The sequence below is a fragment of the Alligator mississippiensis genome, chromosome 1, assembly GCF_030867095.1.
Source record: "Alligator mississippiensis isolate rAllMis1 chromosome 1, rAllMis1, whole genome shotgun sequence".
Classification (NCBI taxonomy): Eukaryota; Metazoa; Chordata; order Crocodylia; family Alligatoridae; genus Alligator; species Alligator mississippiensis.
In genome coordinates, this window is record NC_081824.1 from 292,264,468 (window position 1) to 292,287,470 (window position 23,003).

At 39.8% G+C, this 23,003-nt stretch overlaps 1 protein-coding gene across 9 annotated transcripts in view; it reads left to right on the top strand.

Annotated features, from left to right (window-relative positions):
* The window catches only part of SON (SON DNA and RNA binding protein), a 64,203-nt gene that overhangs the window by 29,290 nt on the left and 11,910 nt on the right, over positions 1-23,003 (top strand). For 4 of the 9 annotated variants that reach the window (XM_059720693.1, XM_059720694.1, XM_059720695.1 and 1 more), the window contains exons 4-5: positions 1,045-1,208; positions 3,022-5,085. In XM_059720693.1, coding sequence (XP_059576676.1) covers positions 1,045-1,208; positions 3,022-4,881 — 2,024 coding nt within the window. In that variant the 3' untranslated portion in view covers positions 4,882-5,085. The other 5 variants (XM_019476068.2, XM_019476067.2, XM_019476070.2 and 2 more) reach the window with 4 other exon arrangements.

Sequence of the window (23,003 nt, forward strand, 5' to 3'; positions counted from 1 at the left end):
TTTTTTCCTTTTATTTTGCCATCCCAAAATGGGTGATGGAAGGAGGTGTTGCTAACTTCATGCTTATGATTTGTGTCATCCAGCTACACTACAATTGTACCTGGAATTTAATTAAACATAGATGAAAGAATATAATTTTTGTTTGTTAAATAAAACAACATATATACAATTGTATTGAAATTTGGGAATTTATCTAATTGGAGCTCATTTTGGGAAAACTGGTGAAACAGGAACAAGAGGCCTCCCAGGTGAGCTCATTGGATTATTCTAATGAGTTGTGTGATGATACTTTCTGGAGTCAGTGACTGCGTCCCCATCCTCTGATAATTTTACTGGTCTCTTGTACCCAGTAGTACAGCCATAAAAACTCCTCCAAAGGATCAGGCAAGCACATGATGCGCTGTGCCGTATTTATAAAGTTTGACCTTAAAAGTTGGATGTTTTTCCCAATTCTTTCTACATACAGAAAACAATGTAGTCTTATCACTCAAATGTTTTTGTAGAAGCTCATGGATTCACCATTTTTGTTTTTTCAGAAATACTTAAATAACTTAGAAGTAGAAGCCTTACAAACTGTATTGAATTGTTTTCATTTTCAGTGGGTTTATATTTAAAAAGAAAAAAAAAAGTTTAGTATTATTTTAAATTACAAAATAAAAGTAATCCATTTAAAATTATTTTTGCTTTATTTTAAATGTATTTTTATCAATGCTACATAAATATCTGAACTTTCAATGTAAAAAGTATAAACAGGAAAAAGCTGGCACTTTGGGTGTCATCTTTCAGGCCCCCTGAAAGATGTCGATGCCTAGATTTCTATGCCTAGAAATCATAAAGAAAGGAAGAGGTGTGTGGGTGTGTAAATAGTTTAAAATACAGTATTCTGCTTTTCCTTCAGAATATTTTTTTCAGAATATTATTTTATTTTTGTTTGGTCTAATGGAAAAACTGCTTTAATGCTAAAAATCAGCTCTGTAATCAAAGCTTCACATTATATTTTAGAGTCTTTTTAAGTCCACTAATTAAATTTTAATCTTCTTATAGACAAGGCCCAGCTACTTGAAATAGCCAAAGCTAATGCAGCTGCCATGTGTGCTAAGGCTGGTGTCCCGTTACCACCAAGCCTGATGCCTATTATCGCTCCAGCAAAGAAGGAAGACAAAGATACTCAGAAGTCAGCAAGGGACACTCTAAAAGAGCTCACTGAGGTAAGGAAGAATGTTAAATACAAAAACAGTTCATTAGCTGGTGTTCTCAGTAACTAGATATTTGGTCAAACCTAATTGTATATACTCATTTTTCTCAGGGAAGTCTGCTTCTGCATGAAGGCTGCAGGATTAGGCCTCAACTGTTAAGTCTTTGTTTTCTACATATATAAATCTTGAACGTTTGATGTTTTTCTTCCTATAGCTGTCAGTTGCTTTATATACAGTTTCTTAAACTAAAAGCAGTTTTATACTACTTCAATTCTTCGGTCAAATTTTTAACCTTTTCTAAATATACTCATGTCCTCTAGATCAGTGGTTCTCAACCTTTTTTGTACTGAGACCTATTGGTCAATATAGATGGCTCGTCCCGAGCCACACACCTCTGGCCCTGCCACTGCCTGACCCACAGTCCTGACCCACCCCGCCAGGCCACGCTGGGGCCCCTCACTCCTGACCAGCAGTCCCCTGCTCCCCCCTGCTGGAGGGGGCCCCCAGCTGCCCCTATCCCGCTTAGACCGGAGTGTGAGCTGTGAGCGCTGCCCCGTCCCACCCTGACGCAGTGAGTGTTGCACCCCTGCGTGTATGGGCACCAGAGATGTGGGCTTTTCTGCAGAAAATTTTCCAGTGCTTTATTTTTCCATGGGAAATTTTTCGATTTCTAAAAATTCATTGTTTTATAACATTCATTAGTAACGATGAATGGATACCAATACAATATTAGGCAAGCTTGGCAGTTTCAAAGTTGTAATTAATGTTTTTCAGGTGATTCTCCCTAGGAAGTGTGTGAGAGAGTACATGTATGTTTTATTGATTTGTAAACAGAAGGGTAAATACACTCACATAATAATCCAATCCAAAAATCAAGTTATGAATTCACCTAATTGGCTGTGCAAGTCAAATCAAAACCAGATCTAAAATTTTATTTTGTCTTAGACTGCAAGTGAAAGCAAAACTAAAACTGTGATTAATTTTTGTTTCACTTTCTGTTCAGCAAACATACAGAGCAATGTCTCATTTCTTTTCTTGAGTTGGGGAAATTGGAAGTGTTGACATAAGATCTGTTAGTTTTTTTAGTGCTTTTGGTTTGAAGTAGTCATCATAATGCCTAAGCAGAAAAAAATAGTGTGTGGCATCATTGTAGTGAAGTTCAAGCCACTGAAGGAAGGAAGAAAGTTGGTAGATGTAAATATTGCGGGCAGGAGTATGCTAACAACGCAACAAGAATGAAGAAACATTTAATAACATGTAGAAACTGTCCTGAAAGAGTTACAAGCCATATACAGAAATCTAATACAACCAAGTGGTGGAACAACATCATCTGAGAAAAGTCTACTTCAGGAATCCTATGTAAGTAAACAAATTAATATGTTAAACAACACAGTATAGACTAGCATCTATGCTGTTTTAAAACATTATAATTTTAAAAGTTGTTAATTCAACTCTGGACTATTATTTATTTATTTATTTATTTATTTATGTAAAATATTTGTATTCTGCTTTTCTGCTTGCACTAAGCACCCAAAATGGCTTATGCTTAACACAATTAAAAAAAACAAAACATTATAGATAAATAGTTAACTATTTCAACCCAGCAGAGTGAGCTTAGTCCTCTGGCCAGTGACAGAGGCCAGATTATGCTTCCCTTTGGCTCTGCAGTCCCAGGGCAACTGAGCAGCAAGTTGAGCAGCAGAGTGGTGTTCTTTCTGTCAGGGAAGGGGGAAGCAAGCTCCCTGCTGCTTCTTCTTCTCCTTGTGATGGATGAGGCCAAACTAGAATAGGCTGAAATAAAAATCTTTTCCCCCTTTTGTTGCAGGAACTTGGTAGCTCAAGTGAAATAGCAGATTTGCAAAAAATGGAAAATGAAAATGTTGAGCTGCCAGGTCTGGAGGAAGAAGCAGCAGGATCCTCACTTTCAAGATCACTGTCACCAGATACGCGATCCACCATGAGTAGCTGTTCAAGACAGTCAAGCTTTGTATCAAGCTTTGTGGACAAAATGTCAAAAGAAGATCAAGAAAAAGCAGATGAGACATTAGCTCGAGCTATATTTGCAAGTGGTACACCTCTTTCCATAACTGAAAATCAATACTGGAAGGAACATTACAAACTAATTTGCCCATCATATAAGTTACCATCATGTTATCACTTATCACATTCTCTCTTAGATAGAGAGTACGACAGAGTTCAAACAATGAATATTCAAAGGTTTGACCAAGCAGAATCACTGACTCTGATGTCAGATGGATGGACTGATATACACGGAAACCCTTTATTGAACATTATGTTAGCAACACCAGAACCAGTATTCCTGAAAGCAGTTGCTACTAAATCGTCTCATCATACAAGTGAATACATAGCCAAATTACTGAGTGAAGAGATTGAAAGAGCAGGTCCCTCCAAGGTACAAGCCCTTGTAACTGATAATGCGAGTAACATGAAAGCTGCATGGCAAATATTAAAGTCCAAGTATCCTCATTTAATAATATTTGGCTGTCTTGCTCATGGGTTGAATCTTCTGGCAAAGGACATAGTAAGTGTGAATACAATGAAGACAATATTGGCAAACTGCAAATCTATTGTGAAGGTATTCAACAATCATCATGTTGCTAATCAGACTTTAAAGAAATTACAGAAAGAGAAGCAGGGGAAGGAAAGTGCACTTCTATTGCCAGGAGAAACTAGATGGGGCTCAGCTACAAAGTGTTTACAAAGTTTGCTGCGCACAAAGAACTGTTTGCAGTGTGCTTCAGTAGATGACACAGTATCCCAGATTATTCCCATGAACATTCGGAAGCAGATTCTCGACAATGACGTGTTCTGGGTTCGAGTTCAAGGAGCATTCAATTTGCTACTGCCAGTTTCAGTGGCTATCAAGAAACTTGAAGGAGAAACACTAAGCCTTTCATATATTCCAGAGATATTCAGACAACTGAATAAAAACCTAATTAAGCTATTGCCTTCTTCACCTCTATCCAAAAAAGAAGTAGTAGTAGTAAGACAAATGTTTACTAAGAGATCTGAGTTTTGCTCTCATCCTGTTCATCTGGCAGCAAACCTTTTGGATCCTCAACACAGAGGACAACATTTATCAGAAGTTGAATTATCTATTGCTCTCGATACAATTATGGAAGTAGCTAAGAATATCCCCAGCCTGGATGAAATAGCCGTGATGACAGACATTGCCGAGTACCGCGCAAAAGAAAAACTTTGGAGCAAAGACATCATTTGGCGGGCAGCAGAGAATATGTCTCCTCTCACATGGTGGAAGGGATACTGTAACACCCGACCGTTGTCCAGGATTGCTCTAAGGATCCTAAGCATTCCACCAACAGCAGCTGCTTGTGAATGGAACTGGAAGACAAAAAAGAGGACTAGACTAACACATGAACGCACCGCTAAGCTTGTTTCCATTTCTCAAAATCTCTTGCTTTTGGAGACTCAGTCAGAAGCACAATTAGTGAAGAAGATGCAGTGTGATGATGATAAGCTGCCCATGCCCATAGACTCGTTGGTAAAACCATCCTTTAGTGAAAGAGAATGTGGTTCAAGTAGTTCTGAATCAGATTTGTCTCAGTCTGATTCCGAAATGGAACTAACAAGTAGAGCAAGTGATTCTACAGATAGCGACAGTGAAACTAGAGGTGCTGCGATGACTTCAGTGGAAGAGAGTTAAACTCTGTTGAAGTAGATGAGTGGGCAACCACGGCATGTCATGCACAGTTCTTTGGGTGTGCTAAAATTAGTGTGTCAAGAGTTTTCAGTGCCTTCATTTTTCCCCCCCTAAATTTAAACAAGCATGTAAGGGAAGTACATGCTATTGTGTAGTGTCTTTAGATTTTTACAGGTATTCCAATAAAATAATTTCTTTCCACATAAAGCTTTGAATTTATTTGAATATAACATTTAAACCACGTTAAGTGTGCTGTTTTGAATTTTTTTTCCTAATCAAATATTTCTGTTCAAATATTTGTGGCTATTGGGACATAAAATTAACATGGGGGTACTTATTTTAGTTTTGTTTACTAAATATAATTCCAATAAACCTGCTAAATCAGATCTCACTCTGTTTAGGGCATTGGAAAATTTTCCGGAAAACCCACATCTCTGATAGGCACCAGTCCAGGCACGCAACACCCTGCCACGAAGGACTACCCCACCCCTCTCCACCGCTGAAGGGCCAGGCGCCTTCCCCCTTTGCAAATATTTTTGTGACCCACTGGTTGAGAAGCACTGCTCTAGATTTTGATGGAACTTGTATACATATGTTTATGGACATAATTTGCTCATTAAATTTGACTCATCAATTCCAGTGTAATAAGCTTTTGTTTTCACATCATAAAAAAACAAACAAACTTTCCGCCTGGTTTCTTGTGTTATAAAGAACTTCATGTGGTATGATATACATGACAAAATATTGCTGGAAGATCATTGAGCACATCTACACCCAAAATTCTTTACTGCCAGTAGTTAGTGTCTCTGCCAAGTTGAATGAAACTTGGTTGAAGGTATACTTGGACTTTCCTGTTCCTTCAGCTGCCTGCCATGGTCTAGCCAGCAGCTGACACTAACAGGATACACTTCAAGTTCTGGCAGTGCAGCTGCTGTAGTAGGTACGGGTGCTTTGGCAGCCTGGCTCGACACAGGCATGTGTAGGTATTATTGCTGTCCAGTTTCTGATTTCTGGGATTTCTTTAGCTTTCACATTTGCATGGGGGTGAGGGAGGAACTGGGTAGGAGAAGAAACCTATTGGTGATGCTGTTTGACACTTTAAAAATTCACAGCCTTGGGACTTAAGCTTGCTTGTAGAATTAAATTTTAAAACTTGTGAATTTAGAATTAATTAACACTTCAGCATCTTTTACAAGTGTGTTGATTCCTTCCCCCACCCTCCCCCCATGACACAGTAGAAATGCAGGGTACTATCTTCCTAATGTACTTCAGCCTTCACTTGGAGGGACCTGATACAGAAATAGTAGCAGTTTCCAGGTCTGATCAGTATTTGGTTTCTTCTAAGACTGCCATTCCAGCACAGCAATCAAATTATAAATCATTTATGCTCTTGACTGATGTGGAACTGAACCAGTGACTTGTGTTATGGAATCATTCACATAGAAGTTTTCCCAAGTTTGTTGTAATGTATTAGTGAAACATTGTCACACAGAAATACCCATATTATTGTTATTGTTGTTATTATTCCTGTCACTGCAGCAAGACATCATGTATTGTTTTGGTTCACCCTGTCATTTTTATTATTCTTAAAATTTGTTTCAAATCAATATCATTCTAGATACCTTGGAGAAAATGTAAACAAATAGCTCAAGCAGATATATAAGTTGATAAAGATTTTTTGTGGTTAAATGCGACTGTCAGTTTTTGGGGAAAATGTCTTTTCTCTCATAGAGCAGCCAGACTAATCCCGCCTTTCCAAAGGTATCTTTAAATTATTACTTGAAAGAGAAACAACTTGGGCTGTCATGTAGACTTGTTGCAGCTGCTTTCCCATTTTGGGCCCAGACAAAAAATGGTCAAATTGCAGTATGTTAAAAGTGGTCAAAGGTTTACTGTGATGCAGCTGATGCACAGTAACTTTGTGATTACATTTTTATCCTGTCATGAGTGAAAGTTAAGTCATGAAATTTCTCTCTCTCATATTCAGGGGTAAACTGCCACAGTTTAACCACAAGGTAGAGTAGGCAGATGCACAGTTACTGTCAACTATATTGTGGCAAGCATCTTCTCACTTGTTAACCTGTTGCAGATCATTTGCCCATGCCTTTATTTTACATTTTGAACGAGACTAGCGTTGAATGAAAAATTAGGAGTCTTTTGTTCAGTTTTCTTCCTAGCAGCTGACTGTTTCAGAAAAGTCCCAGTCTCATTGAAGCTTTTGCTTTGGCAAAATCTGTACTATGGATGAAAACCAGTAACTGACTATAGGCTTTGGGTTGTTCCTTTTCCAGTTACCTTGTGTCTGTGTTCTTTTTAGGCTAACTAAATAAATGAGTTGCTGATGTTGCTGATTGTTTAAGATTTAATTATGGTGCCCAAAGATCCTGTAAAGGACAGCAACCCAACTATGATAGTTACCATGCAAGTACCTACAGATACAATCCCTCTTGAAGAGTTTACAGCTTAATTCCTGTATTCTACAACTTACTCCAGACAGCTTGTTTGATTATAGTAGGGCTCTGGATGGCTATATGAATTTATTTGGAACAAGTTTCAGGATCAGCACCAAACTAAGATGGGCGTGCTTCAATAAATGTGCGCTGTGTAGAAAGGTGTTATTAGCATAGCATTTTACTTAAGAGTTCTCTAAATCAGTGGTTCCCAACCTCTTTTTTTACTGCAGTGCAGCGGGAGCGAGACAGGGCATGCAGAGCTGGCTGCCTCCCTCCTGGGGCTCCCCTACCACCTGACTTTAACCCTGGAAGCTCAGCTGTGACTGGGGAAGCTGCTCACCTGGCAGAGGGGGACCTGTGTGGGGGGTTTGTGCTATGGCAGCCAGTGGTTGGGAGCCTGTGCTCTAAATCATCTGCCCTGCCCTTTATAATTCTTCTATTTTGGATTATGTTGGCGAATTTGTTAAAAATCTGTTTTTCTACAAAAATAGAACCTTTCCCTGTTCCAATGTTCAGACTGGTTAAGAGCTGCTTTTTGTTTCCTTCAGAAATGCAAAAAGATTGCACAGAGCACAGATGATGTGATAGTGAACAAACCTCATGTTTCTGATGAAGAGGAGGAAGAGCGCCCATTTTATAATCATCCCTTTAAACTCAATGAACCCAAGCCCATTTTTTTCAACTTAAGTGTAAGTACTCTTACCTATTAAAGAAAACCAAAATTTGATTTTGTTTCCTGGCAAAGTAATGCAGATAATTATGCAGAAACAAAATTCACTGACAAGTAATACTTATCTATTTTATTACAAAATATTTCTTACTATTTTTATCTTAAAGTGGACTGGCCTATGGAGTTACATTAATTAAAAAAAATTGGGAATACTTGCTTGAATGTTGACATGAGACAGATTTAAAATTCAGTAAAATCTGGCCATGCTTTTAGCAAATGATTTTATATACATCTATCGATCGATAGATAGATAGATAGAGATTGTCTGTCTGTCTGTCTGTCTGTCTGTCTGTCTGTCTGTCTGTCTGTCTGTCTGTCTGTCTGTGTCATAAAAAAAATATGATCTCTTGCTATATAATATGAGATCTGGTTAATTAAAACTGATATATTTTAAACATTGACTTTTGTTTGTATAACTAATACTTTTAAGAGATCAGAACTGACATTTTTTTAAATCCTATTTTTTCATAATTTATATGGTTGTATTACTTTTTTCTACATATTCAGCTTAGATATGGAGAATAGAGTAGTCTATCTTATTATTGATAAATGTTAGCAAGATGTTGTAAATGCTGCTGGAAAATATTCCTCTACAAGCACCGTGTTTCACTGTATTTTTTTTAAATGTACAAAAATGTATTTAAAATTGCCCAAATTTGGAGCCTGAATTTAGCTGTCAGTATGACTTGACAGTTCTTTTATATCTGGTACTGCAATAGGTCTTCATCTCTAATTTTTGAATTGGAGGCGGGTGGGTAGTGTGGGGAGAAGCACCATCAGTCATGGAGTCAGTCAGCAAAGAATTAAGTGCTGTTTTTTCTGGGCATTTAGCATTGGCTGTTACTAACTTTGCCAGGCACTAACTACTTTCACAGATAGTTTTCATGCAGCCTGTCTACTTCAAGCTGACTTACATTGGAAAATTTCAGTTGATTCTGAGCATGTGGCTAGGGGGAAAACATTATTTTGCACATGATATTTTTTTTTTTTAAACTTAGGAAATTTCTTTGAACAGCTTTAGTGTCCACATTGTTTGAAGCAGGGATTGGAATTTGGCTGGATATGGCCTCTGTGTCAGGGATATGCATTATTGTCCTTATCCAAATCTATCTCAATTTTGGAAAGTACAAATCTATTAGTGGTGCACTGCTTATTGGACTGGTAGTGATAAAAGGGAAATATACATTATTGGCTATCAGCTTTTTTTGGCCATTATAGCTGGTAATGTTCCATGATAAATTTAAGTAATGCCTTCTGGCTAGGGATCCTGGATGCCCGAGTTCCCTCTTGCCTGTGGGGCCGGGGCCCCTGGATGCCTGGGTTCCCTTGGGAAATGGCGGGTTTCTATTTGCAGGCATCATTCTGGCTTGCAAGGGGTACTGCTTGGGACTGTCGGAGCGAGATGCAGGGGATTCTGTATACATGTGCATAGCCGCACACATGCACATGGCTAGGAAAACAGCCGGGTAGTGTGGAGAGCAGCTCCCTGAAGCTTAATCTATGCAGGGGGGAAAGGGGGTGGGGGGGGGCAGATTGAGGCCCCCACAGTAGAGGCTGAGGGTGCGGCAGGGGCTGGGGGTGCTGCCCAGCCGGGGGGGGGGTGTATGGGACCTGAGGCAGGGAGCATGACAGAGCCACAAGAGACTTGTCAGGAGGTGTGGGGAGGGCAGCTCCCTGCCCTTGAGCATATCTGCTGGGCGAGACATGCGGAGGACCTTCCCCCCCTCCCCCATATTTGTTCACAGAGTAGATGTGGGCTACCTGCTGTGGGTTGGGGCTCTCCGTTCTGCTGCCATTCCCTTGGAAGCCCTGTGCCGGCTGCGCGCCCCCTGTCAGTGGGGGGCACTGAGTTGTACTTTCTGCTGCTGGGCAGGTAGGGGACACACGGCTGGTGCGTGGCACCTGGGGCAAAGGTAGCAGAGTGGAGAGCCCTGAGGCCACAGTGGGCAGCCCTCTTTCTCCCTTGCCCTGCTTGTCTCTGGTCTTCTCCAGCTGTTGGGGGATGAGGGGTATGCTTTAATTAGAACAGCTATGAGAGCCATTCTAATTAAAGTGCCGCAGTGTCTTGTATCAGTAGTCCTGCACTTAAAAATGGTTAAGGTGGCGCTTGAATTAAAACTCATTCGATGAGGTTTAGTTCAAGCACCTCCACTTCCATTTTTAAGTGCTGGGACACTGACACGTGTGATGCCGGAGGCTGCTGGAGTGCACCAAAAAAAAGGAGGTTTATTTATGTCAGTATGTTTTAAAGCACTGAGATAAATAAACTTTTTTTTTTTTTTTTGGCATGCTCCAGCAGCCTTCTGTGTCACATGCACAAATCGATTATCAGATTGGTATTGGCCAATATGGCTGGTTAATAATTGGCTATCAGTATTGGCCAAGAAAATCTGTATCGGTGCACCCCCAAAATCTATATTTTTATAAAGTAGATATATAACAACATATATTATAATGTAAATAGCATATGGCTTTATACTTCGTAATACTCTGGGAAATTTGAGACTCCTGGCACCCTGGGGTGGGGGCACTGTAGGTTTTTGACTGTATAGAGTTTTTTGTTTGCCACAAACCTGACCACATCTGTTACATTCTTTAACCTTTACCTTTCTCAGTCCTGTGCCTGATGCTTCTCACAGCATATTCCTTGCCTCCCAAGTCTTTCATCCCAGTCTCCTTGTCCAGACGGTTCTAGTCTCCCCCTGCAGTCTCGCTGTCTGAGTTTGTCTCTTGTTGCATCATTTTCTTTCAATCCCATTCTTCCCCGGACCTTCTCCTTGCTTTATTATTTTTGTCAGGCCGACTTAGTTCTCCCCTTTTCACTGTAGTGCCTTGTCAGTTCTGTTTGCTGCCTTCTCTTTCCCTCTCCGGTCATTTCCTAGGCACACACGCCCATGTCCAGCCAGATGTAGCCTCCTTTCCCCTAGCTTAGTTTTGGTTTTGTCACTTTTTTCTAATGTGTTATGAGGCTCTGAAGCTACAGCTTCACAGAACTATTTGCATCTTCCTTCAAAATAAGGTGTTTGCATTGGTCTCATCAGGAGAGCAGTTATAATAATTTTCATCCATTTAACACCTCTACTCCCAGGAATTCTAAAACCTTTATGAAGTTATTGGGAGGAGAGGGCAGTAGATCTGCCCATATGCCACTAAACATGTGAAACAAGGAGTTAGTCTCTGAATTTTTTAAGTCTTTTGTTTTCTTTCTGTAGGGATGAATGGGGTAGTTATGTAGAATGTCTGTTTCTTACAGACCTCTAAATTTGATACAAAAGAGAAGTTTGAAAGTGTGCTTGGAAGCTCAGCATTTATAAAATGTAATAATGCCTGTACCATAGATGAATTGGAGGGGGGACTCTGGAGTAGCACATGTTCCCCCCAGGTTTCTGCACTAATAGTGAGGTGTGCAGCTGCAGCCCAGCCAGAGCCAAGATCTTCCAGCATGAGGGGGTGCTGGTGGCACAATTTCTGCAACAATAGCAGGGTGCAGGGATGCAGTCCAGCTGGAGCTGGGGCCTGGCAGCAGTGGGGGTGGCACCGTAGAGTTGTACCCCACCACTGTCAGTACTTACTTATGCATTGTCTGTGGTCTATACGAAACACAGCACAGCATCACATCTTAATTACTACGTTCGATTTTTCTTTCAGAAGACTCCTGCCATTAAACCAGCACCAACACCAAAAAATCAGGTCACTTTGACAAAGGAGTATCCTGTCTCATCTGGGTCTCAACACAGAAAAAAAGAAGCGGATAGTGTCTATGGAGAATGGGTTCCAGTTGAGAAAGGCAAAGAAGAAAGCAAGGATGATGTTTTCCCGAAACTACCCCCTGGACAGGTAGGAAAGGAAAATAACTTTTTATTTTACATTTAAGAAAGCTTTCAAAGGCCTAATCTGGGATCTAGGTGTAACGTTTGTAAAGAAATTGTTCATGGTATTTGTCCTTTTAATGACTAAATCAGGTAACAAGTTGCCCTTTTGGAGGTAGTAGAAATGCCCATAAGAGAGCATTGTTAGTGAAAGCTGCGTGTAATCAGCCATTGCAGTTCCTTTTCTCCTCCAGACTCCTAGATTTTGCAGGATTTAACTTCCCTTAGAAATTAAAACTATCCATCACAGTGCTGTCCAGCTTCAAAGTAGCCAGGAGCCACATGTCCCACAGGCTGCCAAGCACAGGGGCAGTATTAGCAGGGGCCACAGGCACCCCAGTCTTCATGTCCCACTTATGTACTTGTGCACACGTGTGTGGGTGGGTGGACACTCCCTTACCTTGCTGCATTGCTGGTACATTGGGTGCTCCCCCATGTGGTACAGAACCCTACCTTACCTTTAGGTCCCTGCAGGCTCTCCTGTGGCATTGCTGCATGGGCACTCTGGGCTGCCGGCACCACAGACTGTGCTATGCCATGTCATGTTCTTTGGTACCATGGGTGGGGGCATGCAGCAGAAGCCAGAGGAAGGGGGAGCCCTGAGACACTCTCTTCCCCTCCCCCTCCAGCTACTACTGCAGCCAGAGTAATAGGGCAGTGGTGGCTGTGTGGGAGCCCAGGGACTGCCTGTTAATCCCTTGTGGGCCACACATGTCCTGTGGGTTGCCACTTGGACAGCCCTACTCTATCATTTCCAGCTTCACAGATGCATGCTACCAAGTTCATTATCTTGAATTGGAGAACCTGAAATCTAAAACAGTAGTTCTAACATTTGGTAAGCTATTTGTAACAGTTGCATTGACTTGAAATGCAAGTAGTTTTTAATACTGCATCAACACTGAATACTTCTGCTCATTTTTTAGTTTTACAGCTATATTTCCCTATTGCTTTGCGAAGGATGACAGAGCATGAAGATGAAATTCTTTATTTTTTGATTAGTCAAAGAACACATTTTTAGTTTATGCATTTTTAGTTGAAGCAAATTTCGTTTCTTGTAATAGTATCAAGTACATCAAACATTTCTTCTTCCTTGATGATATCCCTTCATTCCACCTGAGAGAGAATGGCTCCAATGGCTAGCAAAACAAAAGCACAGATTTTGAATTCACGTTGATACAGAAGCATCCTTTGAGCAATTAAGTGCATATTGTGTTTGAAGGAGTGTAGGTTGTAGCCGTGTTCATCTAAGGACATAGGCAGGCAAGGTTCCTTGGGTGAATCTGATATCTTTTATTAGACCAACCCAAATGGTTGGAGAATAGTTATTAAGCAAGCTTTCAGGTTCAAAAACCCTTCATCAGGCTAAGGAAGTTTCAGCAGTTGGTGTGTGCTCCTCCTGGATGGAATGAAAAGTAAAGAAGCCAACAGCTGGGCTGGTATGCATGCAAGACAGGTAGTCAGTGAAAATGTAGATTGAGGAGTCAATGGGTGAGAGACAGGTGTGGGGGGGAGAGAGAGAGAGAGAAGGGGGATGAAAGTGGAGAGATACCTGGGAAGTCAGATGTCAGGCAGGTTATAACGTGTCGTAAATCCAATGTCTATATTTAGTCCATGATTTTTAGTATCCAGGAGGTTGATGAAGTGGAGTTCATACTTCATCAACCTCCTGGATACTAAAAATCATGGACTAAATATAGACATTGGATTTATGACACATTATAACCTGCCTGACATCTGACTTCCCAGGTATCTCTCCACTTTCATCCCCCCCCCCCCGCCGACTACCTGTCTTGTATGCATACCAGCCCAGCCACTGGCTTCTTTACTTTTCATTCCATCCAGGAAGAGCACGCACCGACTGCTGAAACTTCCTTAGCCTGACGAAGGGTTTTTGAACCCAAAAACTTGCTTAATAACTATTCTCCAACCATTTGGGTTGGTCTAATAAAAGATATCAGATTCACCCAACCTTGTCTGCCTTTTGTGTTTGAATTATTTGTTTAGATTTGGACAACATGTTGTTAATGGAATTTAAGTAATATAACTTTGAAGTGTCTCCATTCGTCTCATGAGTTGTTAATACTGAGGTCCAGTGGTAACAGTTCAGATGGTAGTCCAAATGGATGTGAGGAATTAGAGGGTCATGTCTAAATTGTGTGGAACATTTTTTAATTTGCAGAACTGGTCACATGATGAAAAAGTTTCCTTTAAAAGATGTCTTAAATCAAACTAAAGAATTATTAACCTGTTGTACTGTATATAACAGTAGATATTCTTATTTTTCATGTAAACATCTTGAGTGTTTTCAAAACCTGTTCAGTTTTTGTCCAGTGGTAGTGCTCTTGTTCTTCTGGGTTAGTTTTGCTTTTGTGTTTGAAAAATAAATTTAAATATTCATTAGCTTTAACTTGGTTTCCTCTTAGTTCCACTGAATATATTCTTGTTCTTGTGTTAGAGGCTAAATAGAAATGGCAAGTTTACCTTCTCTGTCCCACTCACTATTTTGATTATTTCAATCATATCTCTTCTCTAAACTAAGCAGTCCTAGGCTTTTCGGCATCTCTGAAACATCACTTTCTATTCCAGTCAGTTTAACCTGTCTCTGAATCCTTTCAAGTCCTTCTTTATTTCTGAGACAGAATGATAGAAAATTTAAAAAGAATTCTAGGAGCAATTGAATTACTAAATTATATATTAATTTTATATTTTCATAATTTTGTCCCATGTTTATACTTCCTACATTTTTTATATTTTCTATCCATGGTGCTGTTTGGGGCGTTGTTTGACATATTGTTTTATTACTTACCCATTTTACTTACTCATTTTTATATTTCATATTTATGAGATGTTCTCTTGGCACCATATCAAGCAAGTAACTGTTGGCTTCTACTCATTGAACAGTAGTTTATTTTGAGTTGTCTACAGTAGAGACTGGCAACCTTCTACTGCTGCAGGCTGCTGCTTGCAACTCAGCTCCCTTCCATGGACTGCAATCCCCTGCCCTCTTTGCATCCTCACACAAGAGGTGGTGTGGCATAGCAACCCTAACAGGATCTGTAGTATAGACTCACTAGTATAGTTGCTTATAATTTACCTTTGTGCATGTATAATTTAGAAAGCTGTTTTACCACATTTACTTTGCTAGTTTTTCTTCTCTAGTTCATCTGATATTTCTGCTGTGACCTGTATTGGATACAGAAATAGACTTGCATTATTAGTATTCCAAGCAAGTGTTTTAACTGAGTTCTCCTCAGCCCACATTGTCTTTCCACAAGCACAAATTTATGTCAATTTTATGTGCTAGTAATCTGCTTTTGCTTTTTTTTTTTTTAATTCCATATTGCTTTAATGTTTAAGCTGTTGTAAAGTCTAGATTTCACATATGGGAGGATTATATTAAAAAAAAAAAAGATTTCTTTGAAATGTAAAAAACCAAATGTGGAAATATTTCTTTTCAGTTTTAAAAAAGCTTGTATTTTACAAAAGTTAAATTGGGCTAAATTTAAGTTGACTATGTCCCTTTAAATTACAAGGTAGTTCTCTGGCAGAAGAAAATGTTTTGACATGCCAGGACTTTTCATTTTTCTTAAAGTTCCCACTCCAAACCACAAATTAATATGCATTTTATATCAGTGAAGTTAGTTGTGTTTTTTTGAGAGGGAACAGTATTGGCTTTCTAAAACTTAAACCCCATTTGACACTTTTTAGGTCTATTAATTCAGCTGTTGCTTTGGTAGGTTTTGTACAGGAACATAATAGAAATTTAATTATTTTAAGTGAATTAATTTACCAAGGACAGTATTGGATCTTAAAATTTTGTATCATGCCAGGGATCCTGGTTTTCCTGTTTAAAAATTGCAAATTCTGTGATTAACACCCCCTCCATCCCCCATCCTCCCACCCTCGCAAATTCTCTGATTACAAAATCCACAATTAAAATAAAACACCACATATTTACAGGGTGTTTATAAAGTCCACATGGAACTTTAATAGGTTTGGATGGACATATGATAGAAGCAAATTGTACATGGTGATTGAAAGCATCATTCATTAAATTTTAACGCGATACAGCTCAAATTTCTAGACTTCAACGTAATTGCCGTCTTTCATGATACATAGTTCAGTCCGACTTTCCAACTCATAGCAAACATGTTCCAGTTGCTGTAGAGTGATTTCATGAACTGCATTTGTGATCCTTACCCTAAGTTCCTCTAAAGATTGGGGTTTTGATGAGTAAACAACAGTTTTAACATGATCCCATAAAAGTAGTCCAGTGGGGACAGGTTGGGCAAATGAGGTGACCCGTTTCAGTTACAGGGACTGAAATAAAATTAAAAAAAATATGCTTACACTATGCTAAAATACTTAATGAATTATGCTTTCTATTGCCATTTATGGTTTGCTTCTGTCATGTGTATATCAAAAGTTATTAAAGTTGCACAAAGACTTTATAAACACCCTGTATATAGGTATTAATAGAACACGCTGTTTTACTGATATATTTACAATTTTAAGGTAATTTGGAAGCCTACCAGTGTCTCAGTCACTGAAATAAACTGAATTCTAAATAGCTAAAAATTTTGGTATTTCATTTTGAGTTTTTTTATCATGATAAATCACAGCTCTCCCTGCCCCCTTCGCTCACAAGGACGCAGGTCCAGGCCCCTCACTTCCAAGCCGCAGTCCCCTGCCCTCCCACCCAGCTCTGCCAGAGGGGGCCCCCAGATGCTAGGGCTACTGGGACAGGTTCCCGGCAGCAGCAACGGGCACAATTCTGCATTGCCATCCCCACTGCTGCCAGGTGGGGAGGGAGCGCTTCACCAGGGAAGCGCAGGGCTTGCGGTGGCAATGAGCTTCCCTACCCAGCTCTGCTCTGCCCTGCTGCACTGGGCTGCCCTCTGGATGACCTGCCCAGAGCCCTGCCCCACTCCCCACCGGGGCCCTGTGGCTGTACGCTCTGGTCCCAAGTCCCCCACATCACCCAGCTGGGCAGCCCTTCTTCCTTCCCTCCTTGTGGGTGGTGTCAGTCCATGTCCCTCCCCCCCACTCGACTTAACTGTGGGAGCTGTTCTCCAGGCTGCTTGGCTACCATGTGTGCGCGCGTGTGTGCTCGCGCGTGCATGTGCATGCGTGCACATGGCACCCTCCTCTTCCTGACTGCCTTTCTCTCGCTCTCCCCAGCCCCTTGCAGGCTGGAACTCTGCCAACCTTCAGAGAGCTCTTTGAAAAAGCAGAAAATCCACGTTTCTCTGTGAAAATGAAAAACCTACGTTTTTCTCAGTTAAAAGGGAAAATGCGTGTTTTGTTTTTTTTTTTCCATGGGAGACAGAAAACCCAGATGTGATCATGTCTGACTGTAGTATGAATTTGCACAATTTTTTTATAAGGCGAGATCAGGTGCTGGCAACCACCTCTGCTTCCTTATGTTAAGTGGTGTCTGCAGTAGGTCAGTCCCATAACACCCTTCTTCCCTTGTGGAAATGAAATTCTTGTGGTTTGCTGTTTTAGAAGAGACAGTTTTAGTAGTAGTGTTATCTTCTGGATGCCCTTGGGTTTTAGGAATATTTCAGAACAATTTACAAGAACTGGATCAGCATGTCTTTTCAATGAAAGTACTGTTGCAGCTAGTAGGAAGGAATTCTGAAGCTAATTCAAGAATTAAGTGATTTGTTTGTGACAATTAGGGACACCTTTTAAAAAGTGAGAAGCAAAATGGTTGAGGAAAGTAGATGACTAGGACTAAATTTAGGTTGATAAAATGCATGTGACAAGTGTGTAAGAAATTACATAAAATTGAGAAGCGCCTATGTAGGTTTATGGCTTAATTCTACAGAATATCTGTCTCTTATTCACCTTCGTTCAGGTGTATGAACAGGTTAAATGGATTTATAGCTGGTCTCCTTTAATGATTCAATTTTATAAACTTGGAATATCTGCTCTGTGTTTCATATTTTTTTTAAATACTGTAAATCTAAAATTGGTCCAGTCAGAGACTCTCATTTTATGACATTACAGCTTCAGACAATGTTTTACCTGATAATATCAAATTATCATAAGGATGAACTTTAACTCCACATATTTTCTGTTAATATTAGACAACCTAGGTTAGAAAGGTTTTAACAAACAGTAACCATGTTAACATTATTTTATAATTATTTTATATTTCAGTTCACTATTTTCAAAAGAAGACATAAAAACTTTCCAGTATATTTCTTTAATTTTGCAATAAGTGCTTCTAAAATAATGCATTCAGGTGGTCTATTAATTTTCAAAAATCTGTTTCTTTTTAGATTGTAGACATCTCTACAGCCATGAATGATCGAACAAAGGCTCAGAAGAGGCTTACACAGAATACATTTGATTTAGAAGCCATGTGCATGTTAAACCGTGCACAGGAACAGGTGGGTTCTTATTTTGTTTTCTGTTTATTAAAATTTTGTGAACTTAGTGGAAAAGTGCAGTTGTTTGGCTCTTTCTGAAACATAAGTCTGCTTTGTGTATAGATGTCAAGAAAAGGGCTCTTGGGAGCCTAGCTTTAGACTTTCTGATTTGAAAATGTTGGTGTATATTTCTCTCAATATTATTATTGCGTATCCAAAAAGAACCAAACTTTCCAAGTCTAGGCTGTTTTCAGAGCTGGAAGTTAAAAGTAGTCTTCTTCTATTTGTAGACAGCTGGTGAAAATGGTAATAAGTATAGATGTATGAACTGGGCAATGTAGAAATCCTTGAGATACTGTAAATAAAGAATTTCATTTTTCTTAAAACAAACAAAAAGCCTTTAAACTGGTGGAGTCCAATCTTTTTTGCAGGTGTGCCACGAATTAGCTCTGTACCCTCCCCAAGTACTACTGCAGTCTACTTCCCTGCCCGTTGCCTTGCTTTCTGCTTCTAGACCTGTGCTGCCTGCATGAGCTGCTTCTCTGCTTTCTGCTTCTGACCTGTGCAACCTGCCTAGTTTGCTGCTTTGCTTTCTGCTTTTTACCCTATCTGCATCTGTGCTGCCTGTCCTTTCGCCAATGTGTTGCATGCCACACAAGCTGCCTGTGTCAGTTGTGGCACTCATGCTGCAGGCTGGCCACCCATGCTTTAAATAGCGCAACAAACCGAAACACATTATGATTTGGGATATCCAGTGCTTACTGGGCCTTTATCTCAGGTTTCTTGGTTTCATGCATCTGATTTAAAGTATTGCCCAGAAGTAGTTCTCTTAGTCCTGAAAAAGGATAAAATTATGTGCAAGTTTGTTTTTATCTATTTTGTTCGTCTGCTCTTGAACAGTGGTCAGTTTTATATAAGTAGTTTTTGAAACAAAGCTTTCCAGAGTTGATGGAAGTGGTTGTGTGGTAGAGTGATAAAATTGAGGAGATAATTTTATAGTATAAATAAAAAAAATGAAAGAAGTGTATGGTAACTTCTTTTTAAGAAAGATCCCATTTCATGGGGCATATTCCAGGAAATTTTAAGTTTAGAACAAAAATGTGCAGGTATTTATTTTGTTTTCATATTGTTTTGTTTCGCAGATTGATGCCTGGGCTCAGTCAAACTCTCTGCCGGGCCAGTTCACTGGAAGTACTGGAGCACAGGTTTTGTCCTCAGATGCATTGTCCAACAGTGGTCCCCAAGCCTGGATTAGAAAGGTAGAAGTTATGCAGACAGATATGTTCAAATATCACATGTTAAATACCACTGAGGTTACCAGAAGATATGAAAAATGGCACACTAAATATGCTAATATTTGCCACATGTATTTCAGTAGCCTGTATGGTAGATTGAACTGAATTAATCTACTATGTGTGTGTTCAGCCTAGATACTCATTGTTATGCTTATCTTGCTGTGCATTTTAAAGTGTTTGTCTTGATGCTTCAATCGGATGCTTGAATCATTTCTGATAGGTACACTATAGGGGTTGAAAAAAGATGTGTACCTGATACGGAGAAGACTGAACCTGTTACTGTTACCTTGTGCTGAAATAATGTTCAGAAATTGAGTGCGATTGCAAAGGAAAAGTCTATAACTAAACTACTCTGTTTAGGGACACATCAGTCAGGGCCTGATCCTGATGTCATTGAACTCAACTATATTTTGACACTAACTTCAATGGAAACGGGATCAGACCTGCTGCTGCCCAAGATGAACTTCAGTTTGGATTGGTTCCATCTAACTACTTTCTCCCTTCTGTTTGCATTACATAATGCCATTTCTGGCAGCCAAATATTTAAAATGGAGGTTGCAGTTGGGTAAATAAGTATAATGTCATCAAGCACTTGCATACAGTTGCTGAAGAGTAATACTGGCATATTTTCAGGGTGAAATATATCATACATTGTTCTGGTTTTTGTAAGTTTGTTAACATGACATACTTTATCTTTGTAAATGGTTGCTGAACAGATTCTCTTCCAGAGGATTAGAACTGTGGGGAATCTATGAGATTTCCATCTTTCAGGCAGAGTCTTGTGTTAAGCAGTCATTCTAGCAAAGATTGCATTTCAGTGTTTCACAAGCCTGATTATTCACAAAATCCTAGGATTCTCCAAACTATTAAGTTAGATTTCAGGTGCAGAGAGAATTTTTCAGTAAACATGGTGGTAAACTGGACCGTGTGTTCTTGAATTAGCACACTAAATAGAGTGTTTGCCAGCGTTCAAAACTTTAACTTGTTTTTCCTCTTTGTAGCAAAACAACAGAAAGGCTATTTGTTAGAGGGAAGGTTTTCTGGACTCTTCTCAATAAGATCTAATGCCCAGGGCCAACATTTAGTTTACTCTAAAGTCTAACTTCAAAAGTCACTAATTTTGAATTGTAATATGTTTGTGGAATGTTGGCTCCAGTATTTGAAAATAGTCCGTTGTTTTCCTGGGAGAGAGGCTTTGAAATGTAATTGATTCAGCTGGGAGACTTACTAGGGAGAAAAGGAAAACCTTTCTACCAAAAGTTGTAAGAGAGACCAGTAAGCCTCCTAAGGCTCATTTGAGGGTTCTCCCCTCCTGCATACCTCAAGAGAGTCCCAGGACAAAAGGGGAGAGAATGTCCCTCTTCTCTTCTCATCCATTTCTCCTTCCCTGAGGTTCTGAGACGGTCTTTTGTGGCTTGCAGTAGCAGGATTGTCCTCTAACAAAACACACTGAGTGGAGAAGGCAGGTGTGTTTTCCCTCTATCTCCTGCACCCTTGAACTACGCTGAAGTATGTTCATTCTCTGAAAAATATGCTCAGGTCTGAATGGGGAGAATGGGGAAAGAAACTTACTGGCCCAGGCACATGGGCACTGTTAGGAACAGAAGGCTCTAAGTGGGGAGCATGGTGTTCACTGAACCTAGAAGAAGCAAGCCTGGGAAAGCACTCACTTCTACCTTTCTCCACCCAGCAAACACTGTGTTGTCTGCAGCCTCAACGTTTCTATTTGGCAAACCATTGGAGTGTTACTGGGTAGAGAGTTGGGATGATACTAGTGCCGCTTACTTGCCTCCTTCTGCAGTGCTGGTCCTCTGCTTGACCTTTTTGTTCCTTCCAGGCTGGCCATTCTTGGCACTTTGCAGTCAATTTTCCATGCTTTACATTTGGTCACAGTCAGAAGTCCTATATGGAGGGCATTAGGGGCTCAATTCGCTTTTAAAAGTTGTAGAAAACATGGGGCAAGAGACAACCTTTACAAAGCTTATTGGGGTGGATGAACTACAAGAAGTATCAGTCTTGTAGCTGATATATGGGATGATTTCACATAAGTAGTAAAGTGGGAATAGTGTGTTTTGAAACTATAGTATCTTTCAAGGACATTTGTGGGTTTTTTAAAACAAACAAAAAAGCAAACCAATTATGAAATGGAGAGTTCAGTTCATGTATTTCAGGCAAGTCACCTGAGCTTCCTTATCTCAGAAATTAAACTTTTTCCCTTATGTATTGTAACAAACACGTTTTCTGGTAAGATTTCTATTTGCAAAAACTAGAATCCCTTAATCTGTATCATTCAGTGCTGCTGTTTTTAAGGCTTCCCTTTCAATCATACATAGTACACGGAAAGGCATGTTACAGACTTCTGGTTAGACGTTGGGCATGCTGAAGATGGTCATACTTGTCTTCATTAGGAACCCTCACCTCCCCTGGGGGGACTGGGTTATGCAGCACTTTGCAGAATCCAGTCTTAAAATTCCCTGGGTCAGCCAGTTATCCAAGCGTCAAAAGACATGGAGCTAGTGTTTTTTTATATACATACTATATATGACAATGTACGTCTGACAGACTGAATCTAAGCAGCAGATTATAAAACTGATATGATGTGGTTTCCATATTTTATCTAAATGCAGAGAAGGGAAGGTATGGTGCATTGCTGTATCTCTGAGGAGAGCTAAGGTTTTTAGCATAGCTTGTTTGGGAAATACAAGCTTAACTCTGCATATACTGAGTTTCAAGTGTTTGGGTTTGGTGAGGTTTTTGCAGCTTCAAATGTTCTTGAAAAGTAATATGTATTCAGACCACTATGTACCTTCAACTTTCATTCAGCTACACCTTAGTAAATTTTTGTGGGCTTGTAAATTCTGCTACTGAAATGGTAAAGGTGACCGATTTGAATAATAGACATTCCTACCAGCAGTGGCTTTTTGGTTTTGAGTTTAACTGATGTAGTTGTCTCTCAATGGTTGGGCATGGGGTTGTTGAACAGTATTCCTAAAGGTGCAAGATTCCATTAATACAATTTGTGACCAGTATTATTTTTTTCTGCAAAGTGGTTTCTGTTTTAATTTATCACCATTGATGTAATCCGTTCACAAATGTGATATATTCTTTATGGAGGTCAGGGTTTTTTCTTTCCCCCTCCCCCCCTTTTTTCTTGCCAGTAGAGAACAGAGCTGAACAAAATGTCATTTGAGGGGACGTACATACACTATTTTATCCAGCAAACCTCTTTCGAGGCTTTCTACTGTTTAGACTTTTCCAGAGACACCAGCTACATCTAGATAAACTAATTCATTCACAGTTATTATACAAAAAGCTTTTTTCCAAAACTAGAGTTTTGTGGGAGGAAGGGAGACGAGGCATCTGTTCTGGTGGGCTCTTCACAATGGCAGTCTTTCCCT